The sequence below is a fragment of the Dermacentor silvarum genome, chromosome 2, assembly GCF_013339745.2.
Source record: "Dermacentor silvarum isolate Dsil-2018 chromosome 2, BIME_Dsil_1.4, whole genome shotgun sequence".
NCBI classification, from domain to species: Eukaryota; Metazoa; Arthropoda; class Arachnida; order Ixodida; family Ixodidae; genus Dermacentor; species Dermacentor silvarum.
In genome coordinates this window covers 230,900,822-230,917,481 of record NC_051155.1, presented here as the reverse complement: position 1 = coordinate 230,917,481, position 16,660 = coordinate 230,900,822, and the positions used below count along the sequence as shown (strand labels likewise).

General features: G+C 47.4%; 1 protein-coding gene across 2 annotated transcripts in view; it reads left to right on the top strand.

Annotated features, from left to right (window-relative positions):
• The window catches only part of LOC119442851 (phosphatidylinositol phosphatase PTPRQ), a 30,303-nt gene extending 16,865 nt beyond the window's left edge, over nt 1-13,438 (top strand). Inside the window, exons 4-9 of one of the 2 annotated variants that reach the window (XM_037707896.2) lie at nt 20-316; nt 3,462-3,815; nt 6,823-7,104; nt 10,924-11,029; nt 12,028-12,083; nt 12,164-13,438. In XM_037707896.2, coding sequence (XP_037563824.1) covers nt 20-316; nt 3,462-3,815; nt 6,823-7,104; nt 10,924-11,029; nt 12,028-12,083; nt 12,164-12,210 — 1,142 coding nt within the window. In that variant the 3' untranslated portion in view covers nt 12,211-13,438. The remainder of the gene's footprint in view (nt 1-19; nt 317-3,461; nt 3,816-6,822; nt 7,105-10,923; nt 11,030-12,027; nt 12,084-12,163) is intronic. The other variant, XM_037707897.2, reaches the window with a different exon arrangement.
• Nucleotides 13,439-16,660: the final 3,222 nt, after the last annotated feature.

Sequence of the window (16,660 nt, the reverse complement as noted above, 5' to 3'; positions counted from 1 at the left end):
CTCGATCTGCCTGTTTCAGCGCCCTCTGCTCCGCGGTACCTGCAGCTGACGGGCGTATCCAGCACGGCGATAAGCCTGCAATGGTCAGCGCCGCAAGAGTTGCACGGCCCCCTGTTCGGCTACACGGTCTTCTACGGACCGGCACGCGAGCATCAGAAGCGCAGCTCCTTCGAGACGCAGAACACTTCGGTGACCGTGACGCACCTCACTCCGGACACGTTCTTCGAAGTGTACGTCAAGGCGTTCAACAAACTGCACGACGGCACAGAGGTGGCCAGCGTTCCGGCCCGCATCGAGGTCAAGACGAGCATCGGCGGTCAGTGTGTGCACTTAGATAAGGGAGCTATTGGGGCCGTATTCTTTGGAACAATTTTTTTCAATGTTTCTCAGTCAGTCAGTCAAAGAACTTTATTGAAAAGTCCTGCGAGATTGTGGGACGGGCAAAAGGTCCCGCCTAGGTGACGGCCAGGAGTTCTTGAATCCTGGCGGCTTCCTCGGCCCGCTGGACAGCCCAAAGTTGATCTTCAAGGGCAGCTGAGCTGAGCAACACAGTCTCTCAGCGCGCGCGGAGGCGATCGCGAGAGGCTGCATCCCCATTGTTTGTTATGCCTCGACATTCCCATAGTAGATGTTCCAGATTAGCTCTAGATCGAACCACAGTTTTAGCATTTATCTGTCTTGCATATGTTTGGAGAAATGAGGTGTGAGATCGCCGGGTTCGGATAAGTTTTGGTCTGTAACTGCCGCCATTCGACGGACTGCTTTTTTTTTTATGCTGAGCGTTTGCTGAGGTGGTGGGAAAACGCACCTTTGCAATTTGTAGTGTTGTGTGGTGTCATTAAATCTGGTGATACGATCCACCCATTCCCACACCTCTCCATCTTCGTTCTCGGGAGACGCTAAGGTGCCGGCCCTAGCTATTATCGGCCGTCACTTGGTCCGTGAGCCCTCGAGCCTCGTCATGCGCCGTCTTATTATTATTGATGTCTCCTGGCGAGGTAGAGGTGTGAGCGGGTGTCCATATTAAATATTCCTTCCTTGACTTCTGTTACCTGCATCAGGATTCGTAGTGCTTCCGGAGAGATTCGGCCCTTAGCGAAATTTCGTACTGCCGCCTGAGTCACTGACTATTACGGTCGCTTCGGTCTGGGATACTGCTAGCGCAATAGCTATCTCCTCCGCAGTCTTGATTTTTACTGTGCTTGCCGTAACGCATGTTTTGCACTTCTTTTCGTGATCAATTACGACGGCTGCAAAGCCGCGCCTGTGCTTGTATCTAGCAGCGTCTACAAAGACTTCGTCTTTACTATTCCCAAATTTCTTTTCTATGTCCACTGCTCTGCTTTCTCTTCTACCTTTTTTTTTTTTTTTTTTTGGCGGCCGCATTTCGATGGGGGCGAAATGCGAAAACACCCGTGTACTTAGATTTAGGTGCACGTTAAAGAACCCCAGGTGGTCGAAATTTCCGGAGTCCCCCACTACGGCGTGCCTCATAATCAGATCGTGGCTTTGGCACGTAAAACCCCATAATTTAATTTTTTTTCTTCTACCTTTATGGTATACGGGGTGCGTGTTCTTTGGCAAAGGGGGAACGGTTATCGTTTCCCTGACACCATTCGGGATGTCCACTTTGGTTCCGTGCTGAGTATGGTACCCAAGACCTAGTATTTCTAGTGTATGTCTTCCTGACTCGGTCTTGAGAAAGGCGTTCGTACTGCGCTATCCACTGCGCCTCTATGAGCTCGTCCATGTTTCTTTCTTTTCTCATTTTCTCATTGCCTCGCTCGGGGTCGCATCCCCCCTGTCGCAGGGACCTGTCAACAGGTCGATAAGGTATGAATGTAATCGGATGAAGATGATTCATACCAGATAAGGCTCTAAGGTTATTGGCTTGTTTGCTCTATATTCGAGAGAGAGAGAGAAAGAGAGGTCTTTACGATAGCAAAGCTGGAGAACCTGTCTCTTACATGCTGCTCCGCAGCTTGCATTACACATTTGCTAGAGCGAGAAATGACAGATGTGTACAGTTACATGATTAAAGCTCATGCATCGCCTGTACTGAATTTAAAACAGTGTTGAGAAATGTGCGCGATATCGCAATCATGGCTAAAGGAAGGCAGAAAACAAAAGTTCCGCGCGAAACGTCACGAATGTCGTGGCAGCGGCCTGCTTACTTTTGACGTAACGTGCACCTGGCGATGGCGAACATCGTGCCGACACACGAGCTTTGACAATGCATGCTCAATGTATACGTGTTCTAAAAAAGATAACATAATGCAATCGTCCTCTTCTTTATGGCTTCGGGCTTCTAGCGTCACTCGAATAATCGGCGTCTTATTCTCTCTACATGAATAGTCACATAACTTCTTCGTTTTGCCTGAGCATATCTGCGTTGAATTTTACAGCAGTAGATGGGTTCTTCTGGCTGTCTATATAAGGCCGTTCTTAACATCCCCTCCCCCCTCCCTTTCATGATGACGCTTATCTGCTTTCTCCTGTCATTTACTCAAAGCTCGTATCTCCTCTGCTCATGCTGTCTTTCCGGCCGAAACAGTCCCCGGCCGAAGCAGTCCCTCGGCCGAAACATCCAATCAAATGTTTGTTTTTGTACGTGCGCTTGGTGCTTCTTACGACTTTAATTACAGGGTGTTTCAGGGAACACTTTCAAAAATTCTTAAATGTTGCCTGTGGCAGATAGCAAAATTCTAGTTCATGAGCTGGTCTACTCGAAGAGGCGGACATTACTTACACAAAAAAATTGAAATGCATAATCGACTAATTAGCAAAAATTCACTAATTATTTTAAAACTAATTACATTATGGCCCATATTGCAATTTACAAATTCTAGCCGTGGAGTTCGGAAGGCGGATCCACTTGGAACGAATTCTCAGAATGACGGCAGTTTCGAAATATTATTTCCCGAACTTTGCGGAGAAATGCATTGGCGTTCTAGTTACTTTCTGAACAAAATGTCGTTTTATGCATTGAAGCAAAAAGTAACTGGAACACCAATGTATTTCTCCGCAAAATTTGGGGATTTAATATCTCGAAACTGCTGTTATCCTGAGAATTCGTACCAAATGGACCCGCCTTGCGAACTCCACGGCTAGAATTTGTAAATTGAAATATGGGCCATAAGGTAATCAGTTTTGAAATACTTAGTGAATTTTAGTTAATTGGTCGATTACGCATTTCAATGTTTTGTGTAAGGAATATCCGCCTCTTCGAGTAGACCAGCTCCTGAACTAGAATTGTGCTATCTGCCTCAGGCAACCTTTAAAAAGTTTTGAAAATGTTCGCTGAAACGCCCTGTATATAACCCATGAGTATGTGTTCAGTGACAATGTGCGTACACGGGATCCACACTCCGATTGCCTTCTTTTTCCATGCAGAAACAATATCTTCCGCTAATTTTGGTCCGATGCTTCTAAAACTCCCCTGTGTATCTCGGCGCGCGCAGCCCCTTCCAAGGTCCAGAACTTGCGTGTGGTTAGCAGCTCTAAGAACACCGTGGTGGTGAGCTGGAGCGCGCCGCTTAAGTCCAATGGACCCTTGGACGGCTACGTCGTGCATTGGTGCAACCAGAGCAGCGGTGGCCACAACGACGCGAACTACGCCGCCTGGATGGCGAAACTAACCAACCACTCCGAGTGCCACACGCTGAAGTCTGCGAGGGATACGCGCGCCACCGTCGGCCCGCTCCTCCCGGAGTCGACGTACGTGGTCGCCGTGAGCGCCTACAACCTGCAGGCCAACCGCCACCAGTGGGTCGAGAGCAGTCCCGAGACCATCACCGTCGAGACCCTGCCGGAAGGTACACGAACGAATGCGCTTTTGCTGTTTCGCGTTTGCAACCACTTTATACATTCAGTGAGTAGCGTTACTCACGGTCATAGATGCGGAAATGCAGCCTCAGCATAACGTAGCCGAGACATATACGTGTCCATATTGGATCACGTGGGCACGCCGGTATGAGTGGCCTTGTGTTCGCACCCGCCGTGGTGGCGGATTTGGCGTTGCGCTGCTAATCCCGAGGGCGCGGGACATGGCGGCCGCATTTCTATGGCGATCAAGCGCAAGAAGGCCCGTTTACCGTGCATTGGGTGCACGTTAAAGAACCCCTGCTGGTCAAAATTATTTAGGTGTCCCACTATGTCGTGCCTCATAATCATGTCGTAGTTTTGGCGCGTAAAAGCCCAGACTTTAATTTTTTGAGAGCCTTGTGTTCGCAAAAGCCGGCTGCGCGATGACCGCGTGCACGGCCGCAAACACAGAACAGAGCGCTTCAGAGCCGCCGGACAAGGGAGCTCGCCTCGACTTTGTAGACGGCTACTGTACCGTTTAAGTACCAAACAAGCATTTATCCAATCATTTGTAATTGTAAGGCTGACATATATACTGTTTGGTAGCGCTTGCTTGAGTATACGCGTCGAAGTATTCTGTCGAGCTAGTTGAGTAGAGGCGCAGCAACTGCTGCACCTGGCGCGTTATTGTTCTTCAACGAGTATAAGTGCCCAAAACTCAGGTCGTTGGCCCCCTGTTCGCGTCATCACATTTACGAAATGATGCGGTATTCGGTGTGTGTTCTTGTTCAGTTGTTTCTTGAGCTGTTCGCATACATTTATGCGCGTAATTATGCTCGACTTGGCCTACAGTACTTGTGCGCCTTATGTGCTAATCTATATGACGTGACTAGTCGAGAAAATTGCGACGTTTCTGAACTGTCCTTCGGTACGCCATGCATATGTGGTTTGGAGGAGTTATTTACGCTGAGCACCTTCTGGTGCCACTTTCATAACTATACATCGTATATCAACGAAACTTACGCAAGACACCTATAACTATATAAGAGGGTATACCCGGCCAAAAAATATTACGGACCATGAAATCCGAGAAAAAGCTGAATATCTCCGCAGCCTCACAGCGCAGCCTGGTAATAGCATTTCGGGCCTCGACTAGAATATGCTAAGAACATTGTCCTATACAGTTTTACTGGCTACTGCTACAGGCTGCTCAGGAATTGAACGTTTTATGAGATTACGTGGTCCGTAAACGTTTTTGGCCGGGTGTACATAAAGGACTTAATTGATTGACGACTAAACCGCTATCCAGCAATACTTGAGTGGTAAGCGTGCAATGAAGAATGTTATGATACTTTCTTTTGCTGCGCACTTTTTTTTTGTAACGCGTAAAAGCATTGTTCTGTACAGTTAATTTCCTCTGTGACTACCGGTTTTTGGAGTGATATATAGAGCTAAATATCGAAGAATCTCGACTCATTCGAGGCCTCTTGCTCTGCACACCAATAAGCTCCGCGCCCTCATAAGCCATTCGATGCTTCTACAACTCGGAAAGCTTGCGCGTTCTGTTTAGGAGCAAAGCTCCTTAGGCTCTCACGATGTACGTTGTTGCCGTCGTCGTCGTAGCTCCCCGTCGCGCACGCAGCGCGCATACCGACCGCGCACAGGTGTTGCGCCGGCGCTGCGCCGCTACATTTAGCACTGCAGTATGGAGGAGCGCGAACGTAAGCGCAAACGTCGTGACTCTTATCCTACACTTCGAGAACGAGATGCGGCCTAACCCTAACCCCGAGATGCAACCTAACCCCGAGCTACGAGCACGAGAAGTAGCAGCACGCCGGCAACGGCAGCAAGACCCCGAAGCGAAAGCTCGAGCAGCAGCCGTAATCGTCCAAGGAGCTTCGCTCCATCATCAGCATTCACTTCGTGGATCGGCTGCCATTTTTTTTTTTTGAATAAACGCACCATACGCTGTGATACCAGCCAGCGGTACAAATACTCTGTACGGCGGCCGCCCGCGCCACATTTTGGCCTCACCCAGGGCCACAAAAGGACGCAGGCTCCAAGTGCACTAATGATGTAATATGGTTTCAGCTGCAATAACTGCTCGCAGCAAAACTTTGTGGGGACGCCCGACTCTCTCGCGTTTCCTGATGTTGTTTCCTCGCATGGCTCTCGCGTCTCCTGTAATCCGGTTCCCCGCGTAGCTTTGTGCCGCCGGTCGTCGGTAAGTTGCATAGTAGTACGAGATATGGCCTTAGTGGTCTGATACTAGTGCGCGCACGTTTCGCGCGCCCGTCGGCACGCTTCGCGAAACTGTCCCGCGAAAGACTTCGGAGGGGGGCATTGGGATCGACGAACATGATCGTTCGAACGCGCCGCCATTCGCTGCGAGTCGGTCTTTCTCGATCCGTCAGTGGCCATCGGCATGTTCCATTTAGTTGTAATTTGGCTAGCTCGTACTGGTGTATAAAAGGCGCATTAAGTGCCCTGTTGATTGTTCGCGCTGCTGTGTTGTCGTTATTTTGTCTCAGGAGCACGTTTGAAACCGCCACGACGTCCATGCTAAAGTACCGAAAGGCCTGGATGCGAGCAGCTGCTCTAGTGGCGACATCTTGTGATGCTCTTGTGCGTGAAGGAGTACATGTATGCACAGAGAATATAACCGGCCAGCAGTCACCCACAACTTTCCCTCCTGGCAAATAACCATATGCGCTATAATTAATTACATCCATGTGCAGAAAACAACAAAAATGTAATGGAATATTTCACATACATCATGCACATTTAGAAGAGACAACATCATAAAGCAGTATTTTCCAATCACTAAGAGCACCAATTTCAGACAATGCGCTGCTCATAACAGTTGATTGATGAAATGAAAAAAGAACAATATTGGAGTCTGTTCCTACTTGTACAACGCAAATGTAATGAACACGCGTCTTTCACTGTCCATGCCGCTTCGTTGAAGCGACGTCTTCCAGTGTCTATATTTGCTACACCAGCATCTCGTGAACGCAGCGCCACCCGCGCTTCGAGCCCTGGACGTGCGCATGGTGAGCGCCGACTCGGTGGAGGTCAACTGGGAGTCCCCTGCGCCCGGCGTTGTGGGCTACGTGGTCGCCTGGTGCCAGAACCATCGCTGCTCCGAGAAGACTGTCACGGCCACGCGCCTCATTATCCACAACCTGCACGCTGACAGCGACTACAACGTCAGCGTGGTGCCTTTCCGAATGGACAGCCAGGGCAACAAGGTTCCCGGCCCACTCACCACTAAGCTAGTCACCGTCACCGACAGCATCGGTACGTGTGCTCGCTGTACACGGACAGCTCGGCACCCATTATCACTGGTATCTAAGAAAGCTGGTGCATCGGTACGTGTGCTCGCTGTACACGGACAGCTCGGCACCCATCACCACTGGTATCTAAGAAAGCTGGTATCATGAGTTCAGCTCCATGCGGCTACACGTGCTCTGCAGTATAGTAGGCTCAGCCTTTTCTTATTCGCCTGGCTTTTACTCGATTCCGTATACTTTCCTTGAGTAGGAGGAAGGTGAGGAGGAGGATATTTCTAGCTACTTCGTGCATGAGCAAAATAAATCTGAAAAAAAAAAAAGGCTCGGACGCATGTAGTCTTGCAAAGCACGAGCGTCTCCTAGTGCGAAGATAAACATGCAGCAGAGTTAAAGTGCCTGGAGGAGTCGGGTTTCATTATTAACTTTATATGCTACTTCGATTCTGTCCTTTGCTGCTATGCCGAAATAATAATAATAATAATAATAATAATAATAATAATAATAATAATAATAATAATAATAATAATAATAATAATAATAGTAGTAGTAGTAGTAGTAGTAGTAGTAGTAGTAGTAGTAGTAGTAGTAGTAGTAGCTGGTGACTGCTGCTTAGCTTACAGTGGTCGACCATGCCTGCTGAACGTATTTGGTATCAGTGGCGTGTTTAACAGAAGGTCGCGAGCGTTTTCACGTGTATTCCCGTTTACCACGGACGCCGCGTCCTGTTCGACACGTGACCGCACATTGCACGCACCGAGCGCTGTGTCGCTGAGGTAACGCACATACCTGAAGCCCCGATTTCGATATCGGCCGAACATCGGTCACGAAATTGAGACTTCCCAGGTTCGGCTGCGGTTGACCTGCCTCGGTTAATTTGAATTATAACGACGCTTACCGTACAGTCGAGTGCAAAAGTCTAGAGACCACTTGAGTGGCATCGAATGTGCATCGCTGCGCTCTCTGACGGCTGCGCGCCTATATAAGTTCCAGAGCGCGTACTGCGCACGCGCCTCCTTTTTTATCTGCCAGCATGCTGCGATTATTATCCGTTCTCGCCTCTGGCTCTTCTCTCCATCTGCATGATATTCGGTGGTTTCACGCATGTGTGTGGGCGCACGATATTTGGACTGAGTACCACAAATACATCATGCCGATCGACGCATGATGCTTACGCATCATGCGTAAGTTCCCCGAAAGTAGAGCGCAAAAGACATCGCTGCTGGCTGAGCTTACCAAATAATTCGATTTTAGAAAAAAGTGACTTAAGCAAAGCATTTTTGCCGCACCGCAGAGCGCCTAGAAGCAAAGCGTAGACAGCGGCGCGCTTTGAGCCCTGGCAGTACAAATGATGTAGTTTCGCCACGATATCATCTATAGCTCGGGCGCTTCCACGGCGACTGCAGAAGTGTCACCTTGCGCTCTCTCCCGCGTTCCGGTGCGCGCGCGGTTGAAACGAGCGAACGAGCAGGCTGGCAGATAAAAAAGGACGCGCGTGCGCAGTACGCCGTTCTCGAACTTAGGCGCGCAGCCGTCAGACGGCGAAGCGATGCACATTCGACGCCGCTCGCGTGGTCTCTAGACTTTTGCACTCGACTGTACATGCACATATTAATAACTTCGAATAAGCAAACTGTCAAATTTAAGGCGAAAGGAAATGCAGAAGCGGGCTTCTCCCTAAAAGCACTCTTATTGTGGGGAAGCTAGCTTTAACAGATTCGCCGGAAGGAGGTGCGGATGGCTGCACGCAAGCATCGAGATGCTCCCAGACGCGCCACATTTGCATATGGAGATTATTGCCAGTAATCTGAATGCAGAGCTACTCGTAGTAGCAAGCACATGCAGCTAGTTTTGTGGCGAAGGTATAGCAAAACTGAAGCGTGTGGTTGTTGTCACTGTATATTTAAATAATCCGCTTAGGGGGCGCACCTATATGAGAGCGAGGGATTCCAGAGAAAGGTCGCCTGTTTTTCCGCGTGTCAAAATAGAAAATCCGAATGAGTTCTCGTAACGCAATGTAACGGCCATGCAGCTCGCCCAAGCCTGATTTAATGCTGGAATGGTGATGCAACGGTGGCCTGCTGGCTGTCTGCTTCGACTTTTTTTTTTTTTTTCGAACTAATGCCCTGTGTGACGCCTCACTGGAACAAGCATCGTGCCACTATCCCCTTAAGTCACGAATTCTGATTGACCGTGAGAAATGTGTAAAAGTTGCACATTTTTATTCTAAAGCGCTACAGACTCTACTGGAAGAAAGTCAAGGTGGTAGCATGATGCCTTAATTGCGAGTCCTCCTAATTTAGATACCAACTTAGTGCACAGTCATGTCGCGCTTTCTTATTTTTAAAATAAATATAATGGTATCTCTGACTCGTATCACATGCACATGTTTTTGGCAGCGCGTATACGAGAAAGAAAGAAAATCTCTATTATTTTCTCATTGCTGACGGAGCATGGCACGTCAAACTGTTACGGTCGAACATCCTGTCAAACATGGTCGTGCTTTTAGCAAAGTAGTCTTGTGTAGCAGTACTCAGCATTGAAACCACTTGGTTCATAATCCAAATGATCAATGAAATAAGCGCGTAAAAAATTCAGGCGAGACAAGAAAGCAGAAATGGCTGAAGCGACAAAAAAAAAAAAAAAAAAGTTCGAATAGAAGGTCGCTAAATACACTGTGTTTTGAGTGGGAGGCAATGTCGTCTGACAGAGCGTTCCATAAACGTATCACATGAGGCAAAGCTAAATGGTTATGTATTGCCATAAACTCGGGTGTAACTAAATGTACTATGCAGCCGTTGTGACGTTGAGGATGTTTTTTTTTTTCAGGTTTGGTAATGACAGACCAACCGCGTGAATGAATCTGAAACAAAAATAGCAGAGCAATGTCACGGCGAGTAGATAGTGGTTGCAAAAAAAGGTCGAGTTTTATTTTGGTTACGCTTGACAGATTGCTGTAGTTGCTTGTAATAAAACGGCTTGCTCTATTCTGGATGCCTTCCAGGTCGACGAGATATTTTTGATGCGGTTTACATATGGAAGAGGCGTACTCAATTTGCGGTCGGACTAGAGTTAAATGAGCTAGTTTCCGTAGTGGGGAAGGCGCAGCTCGTTTTGACGTAGAAATCATAATGACCTGGAAGCGTTCGCTGAAATCGAAGTGATGTGACAAGTACACGAGAGATTGTGCGTGAAAAAGACGCCTAAGTACTTGTATTCTTTGGTGTAGTCAACTATGTTAGTATCAAAATGATACGAAAAGTGAGAGTGAACAGTTTTTCGAGAGGACATTACCTTGCATTTTGGAAAGCTCAGGGCCATGAGCCATTTAGCACACCAATCACTGATACATTCAAGATCATTTTGGAGTGAAGATCATTTTGGAGTGCCAAGTGGTCAGCGGCGCAGTTAATCGCACGGTATAAAACGAAGTCGTCGGCAAATAATCGCACGCAAGAAGATATATTATTCGGCAAGTCATTGATGAAAACTAAAAATACTAGAGGTTCTAGTACACTGCCTTGAGGTACTCCAGAGGTGACGACAGAAATACAGATGGATAGACGAGCAGATGGTTGAATTTACCCAAAGCTCGACGGCCAGCGATTTATTCCTTGCCACATCTGAACACAAATGCAAAACAACTATTCGCGTATGCAATTGTGTACACCTTGACTGCAAGGGATAAGGCTTAGCTTACCAAGGCGCGCTGAGAGCGATATCACAGAAAGTAGTGAGAAACTCTCTGCAGAAAGCGACAGAGAATGCATTGGCCGCCTTCTCGATAAGCAGCGGTTTTTCAGTGGCGCTGTCGGTGTTCTCTGCGCAGACGCTGTTATGGCCGACAGCTACCTGATAGGGGCCATCGTGTGCTCGGTAATCATCACTGCACTAGGACTCGCAGTCTTCGTCGTCTGCCGCAAGAAGAAAGGAACGTAAGTGGTCTTTCTCTCCCCTCTCCTCTACTCCAGCGCAGAGAAGCAGGCTAGAGGAGTCAACGCCAGGCCGACCTCTCTGCCATTTTCTTTGTTATGGTTTCAAAAATATATCGCCATGCATTTAGGGTATAACATAGCATATTGACCAGAGGGGCAATCAGGGTAGCGACTTCAACGTAAAAGCGTAACGTTAAAGCAGCGCAAATCACCGAAGTGTGGGAAGAAAATACGTGTTCGGTTTTTAGGTGTAGTTCCTTCCTTTAACGGAACATCGTTTTGTTCTCACTCTACGGTGCTTTGCGCCGATTTTACGTTATGAACCGAGTGGAAAGTTTTCAAGGCGAAAGCTTTAAATGCCTAATCAGTCGGTGGCCTTGAAAACGCGGCGTACGGTACAGAAAGTCATGCGAGCTCGCCTCGCGCAGAGACAAGCTCGTGCAGAGACTGCTCGCGCGTTCGTCGGCGTCGTCGTCTTCTTCCACAGCTGGCTCCGACACCGGAAAAAAAAAAAGACTAGACGAGTAGATGGGTTACCCAAATGCATACTATAGTTTCGTTTTTTCCCCCACCACTTTTATCTCGAATTAGAGGCCCTGTGCCTAGGCTCTCGTGTCGCGTAAACTTTTGCGGCTGACTGTACAGCCGTGTAATACTGCCAATGTGTTTTGGAGCAATTGATTTCGCCGTCAGGCGCTTGGCATGTGCTTTGTAAGTGTGATTGTTGTACGTTATCCAAGAAAAAAAAAGCCCATATGTATTTGCTATGCTTTCTTTTTCTTAAAATTACGATCAATGAACAAGTATCTGCATAAGAACCACATTAGTGGCTTCGCTGTGGAATCGCATAGCACAAAACGCTATGGACGCTTTCCGCGATGCGCTGCAGCTACAAGTTGCATGCACAATGTGATCAAACGAGGTCATTGAACTCCGCAGTGTTCCTTTCGCACGCTGGGAAGAGTGAGCTTGTTGACAGCTGTTCTTTGGGAACGCAGGGGTCCTCAGCTTTACAAGAGGATGAGCTCCTTGGAGAACGACGATGATGACATCGGTAAGCGAACGTGCACTGCGCTATAGCTGCTTCCCACACTGTCGACTTCAGCTCAATTCTTTCTTTCCCGTTTTTTTCAGTGTTCATGAAGACGGTTCCCAGAAAGACCTGTGGGGACATCCGCTAGAACTACCACAAAGACGAAATTCTCACGTATTTTACGCAGTTGCACACCTTGGATCTTCAGTCACCGGAACCAGTTGTGAAATATGTGAAATCGATTCGTCTTCAAAGCAATGGCGTCATCAGAGAACACGCAATATTCCCGTACGTTGCGAGGAGTTAGCACAATGCCGCGTAGGGATAGGTAAATTAAATAGTGCAGTTCGTCCAACAACGGGATTGTCAACTCGTAACAAAGACGTACTATTGGCACGCATACGTCCCAGACGCGATTAAAAAAAAGAAAAACAAAAAAAAAATGGAGAAAAGTCCACACAATGCAGAGGCATCGAAATGTATGAATATAAGGGAAAAAAAGTACGCGCTGATGTAAAACTAGAGATGTTGCTCTCGATAGAATATAAAAAGGCGCAGAAAAATTTAAACACGATAATCTATAAGATAGAAGCGAGAAAAAAGAAACGATAAAAGAAGTTGCTCAGGCGGGTATGACGACGGCGTTTTGGTGCATGGGCCTTCCTAGGATGTGCGCCTTGATGAAGTCGGCCGCTTGGATGAGGCACCAGAGGATCGACACGAAGAGGCAAGCGGCGGCTACCAGATAGAAGAGGCCGTTGTACGAGTCGTTCTTGTCCTTGAAGTAGCCTGAAAAACATCAAATGGGCCTCTCAGTGCTCCTGCTGCATTGTTCGCACGCCCTCAAGAGCTGTGCCCAGAAGAGTTATACTAGCGACTTAAGTAACGTCGTGCCTGGGGTTTTGCAGGCTCGCTACATGTGCATTGTTTATTATTCGGTGCCGAAGAACAGCACTAAGTTGTCCTCTGACATTCACGCATAATATTTTGCTTGGAGTGTGCGGTGGGTTTATTTCAGTGCAGATAAAGTGTCGAGTAGTCTTTGGTTTGCAATCTATACATATCGCACTTATTCGCTTTCTTTCTTTCCTTGTGTGTGTGTGTGTGTGTGTGTGTATGCGTTTGTGTTGCTTCCAGAGCTGCCACATTCGAGCCTGCTAAAAAAAAAAATGTACGCGCCCACTTTCCGAAACTATTTGTTATGTTGTGTTGCTTTGTTAATTTGTTATCATGTTTGTTACTTGTGCTGGTAAAGGCGCGTTTAGCCCGTAGATGTGTTACCTTTCAACAAGCTACTTAACTCGTGTCGAGCGCATATTACTTTTTTTGCCGATTAAGCTACGGTGTTTGAAACAATAAATGTATCCAAAGTTGTACACTATGTGCCTCATTTTGTGCCGCCTCTGCGAATAACTTGGAACGGCACGCATGTGGCCGAATGTTTCAGTTTTAGCTAGAAATTCAAGGCCGTGCTCGCGTCATTATTTCTTTCAAGGTTTTCGCAGTTATTGGCCTGCGAATTGAATTGAAAGTAGAGGCTCCGGCGGTATAGACACTGAAGCCTCACCGGACCCTATCGTATCCTAATTCTCGCATAAATTAAAGGGATTGTTCGGTGATGTTAAGCGTAGAAAAAAAAAGTGACGCTTCATGAAACTTTGCTGTCAGCAGTGTTAAGCTGACGAACGCAGCGCGGAATGAGAGATTCGTGCAAATGCAATTTAAAAAAATGAAAAAAAAAAGTTTTGTGAATTGCCGCGCAGATAACGGCGGCCGACGTCATGAGCGGGAATACGGCGCACCAAAATATATTTGACGACATATATTGTCAGCCAAGGCACGTGACGACAAGTTTCGTACTAAATGTAAAGACATTTATTAACTTTTTTCCTTTTTTTTCTGTGCTCAGTGGCTATCACCTTGTACTGCTGAGCTCGAGGTCACGGGTTCTCTCCCGGCCGTGGCGGCCGCATTCCGATGGCGGCGGAGTGCAAAATTTGAAGCGCGTTAAAGAACCCAGTTGGTCAAAATTATTCCGTAGCCCCCTAATACGGCGTGCCTCATACCAATGAAATCGTGGCTCTGGCCCATAAACCCCAGAATTCTTTTTTTCACTCCCCTAGTCGGTTTCGTGACCGACGATGACCGTCGCAGAATTTTATAAAGAAAAAAAAAAAAATGCGCAGGGTTCTCAGTGGATTGGGGTTCCTGCCACCCACAGAGTGGCAGTCGGAAGAATTTCACCTCTCAGCTACTTTTTTTTTCCCCTTTAGAAACGTTTTTATTTAAAACATTCACAATATTTACAACAGTGTTCTACGTGGCAGGCTAGAATAAATGTGGCGTAGCGGCTCGGATTTTCGCTTCCTGGTGTACCATGTACAACGTATGCTTGCAAGGCATTCATCTGGGCCACGATGCACTAATCATTCTCTGGAAGACCAGTCATCCGTCCATAACCCACAATTATTGAACTTGCGCCATGTAACGCTCTTTGTAAAATACTTCCATGCACCCTTCGCAGTCGGATTCGTCATGACATAATCCGACCCGGCCCACCATAGTGCACGCAGACCTAACAGGATCATTACTTCCCGGCATCGACTTTCGTGAACGTTGTCAAAATTTAGAAATTTAACCGTTATCCAGTCAGGGTAGAGATAAATTTTAGCACTCCGCCGATGCTAAGGCAAGTAAATAAACTGCGCCTGCAGAGCGCGGTCATGCACGCCTCTGGCTGATATTAGTGGATGACGTCAAGCTCTGCTGTTTGTGTACTTGTAACAAGCGCGAAAATGTGAAATGCAGAATAGGCAAGAGCAATAAGAAATGGTCCTGTCCCTACATTTCATCACCGGTTGCGTCCATAATTAAATGAAGCTCCTTTTATTATTCTCTACAGGAGGTAGCTCCGCGCGCATTGGTACTCGAGCGATACTGCATGAAATTGCGTAATATTTACTGCGCATAATATTGAGCTTCTGCCGATGCTACAATAAAAAAAAGGATAATGCATCTGGATAACTATGAATGGCTTACGACACGCTCTGCAGCTGACTTATAAGCCAGCAACGAGCTGAAAAGTGAGAAGCAAAATACAGGATAGGAAACTGAAAGAAGCCGCGTCTTTCCATGCACTATTTCACTGGGAGGAAGCGGCACCTCGACAAGCGAATAAGACGACATGCACTAGAGCCGACACTGAAGAAAGTTTTCTTCTCGAAAACAGATTGCTCGCGTGCATCTGATAATTTTACTTCAACCGACACCAGACGAACCAGTACAAGGCTTACTGCGCATAATATTGCGGCAGCTATGCCTTAACTGCTTCGTACTATGGACAAACAAATTTTTCAGTGCTTCGTTCACGCCTCGAAGCATAGGTGTGGTCTGTTTTGGATGTTAAGGTAAAATTTAAATTCTGGGGTTTTTGCGTGCCAAAACCACGACCTGATTGTGAGGCACGCCGTATAGTGAGTGCAATAATGAGTTCTCATCTGTGGGCAATGTGAAGAGGAACGCAGTATTAGTTTTCAGTCAGTGGTTGCTCCACAGATACTTGTTTGTTCGAACCTATACCGCGTGCACCAGCTAACGTTAACCAAGCTGTTGAACGAAAAAAAAAAAAGATTAAGAAAGCATGGTGCAAGATACGATTATAAGACCTACGGCGTTCAGTCTTCAGAGGTCGGACAATCGAACACCGTAGGTCTTAAAATTGTCTCTCGCGCCGTGATCTTTAATCTGTTTACAGCGAAGCTGTTATAGGCTAGGTTCCAGGAGATCGCATCCGGCAACGGAAATAGATCAAGATTTTTCGGCTCCATGTGCATGAAGGTTTGACGCCATATGCGTGGTGGTTTCCCGCCGGCTGTGTCAAAACGAATGATGGATGGCCCATTGTTATGCCCCTCGCCACCGCCGATGCCTCTTTCACAAGTGTCGCGATACTCGGCCGCGGCACGTCCTGCCAATCGTAGTGCCCCTTTGTCTCGTGACGTAGAGATCGCGCTAGCGCTGTTATCAGCAGTTGCCCCTTGGATTCGCTATGGGACGGACGCTCATTTAACCACATCTTCCATGACCCTGACGATGCCGTGCAGTGTGCCGCGGCTATGAACGCTGTGGCTCATACGCTGGTCTATGACGATGGGGCGGACTTGGCACAGCAAACGCACTATTTGGCCATGGCGCCGGGCGAAAACAAGACTCCGGTGTCCTTGCTCTTTGACGAACACGCCGATGAGGCTCAATATAGTCAATAATGATAAAATATAAACTCACTATAATTCGCGCAAGACAGGGGTAATTGGAGATCACAGGGAGAGGCCTTCGTCCTGTAGTGGACATAAATATAGGCTGATGATGATGATAAATTCACTATAGCAATATTCACTATAACAGACCAACCATAGTTACACACCTTCGTTACCTTCATGGTAGTGGAAGGGCTCTGAATTTTTTTTTCGTTGAGCAGCTTGGCTATAGCGTTAGCTGGGGCACCTTATATAGTATGAGGTTTAATGGACATGTACCGACGGCAGATATCCACGAGGACATGTATGGGGACATGTACCGACGGTACATGTACATGTCCC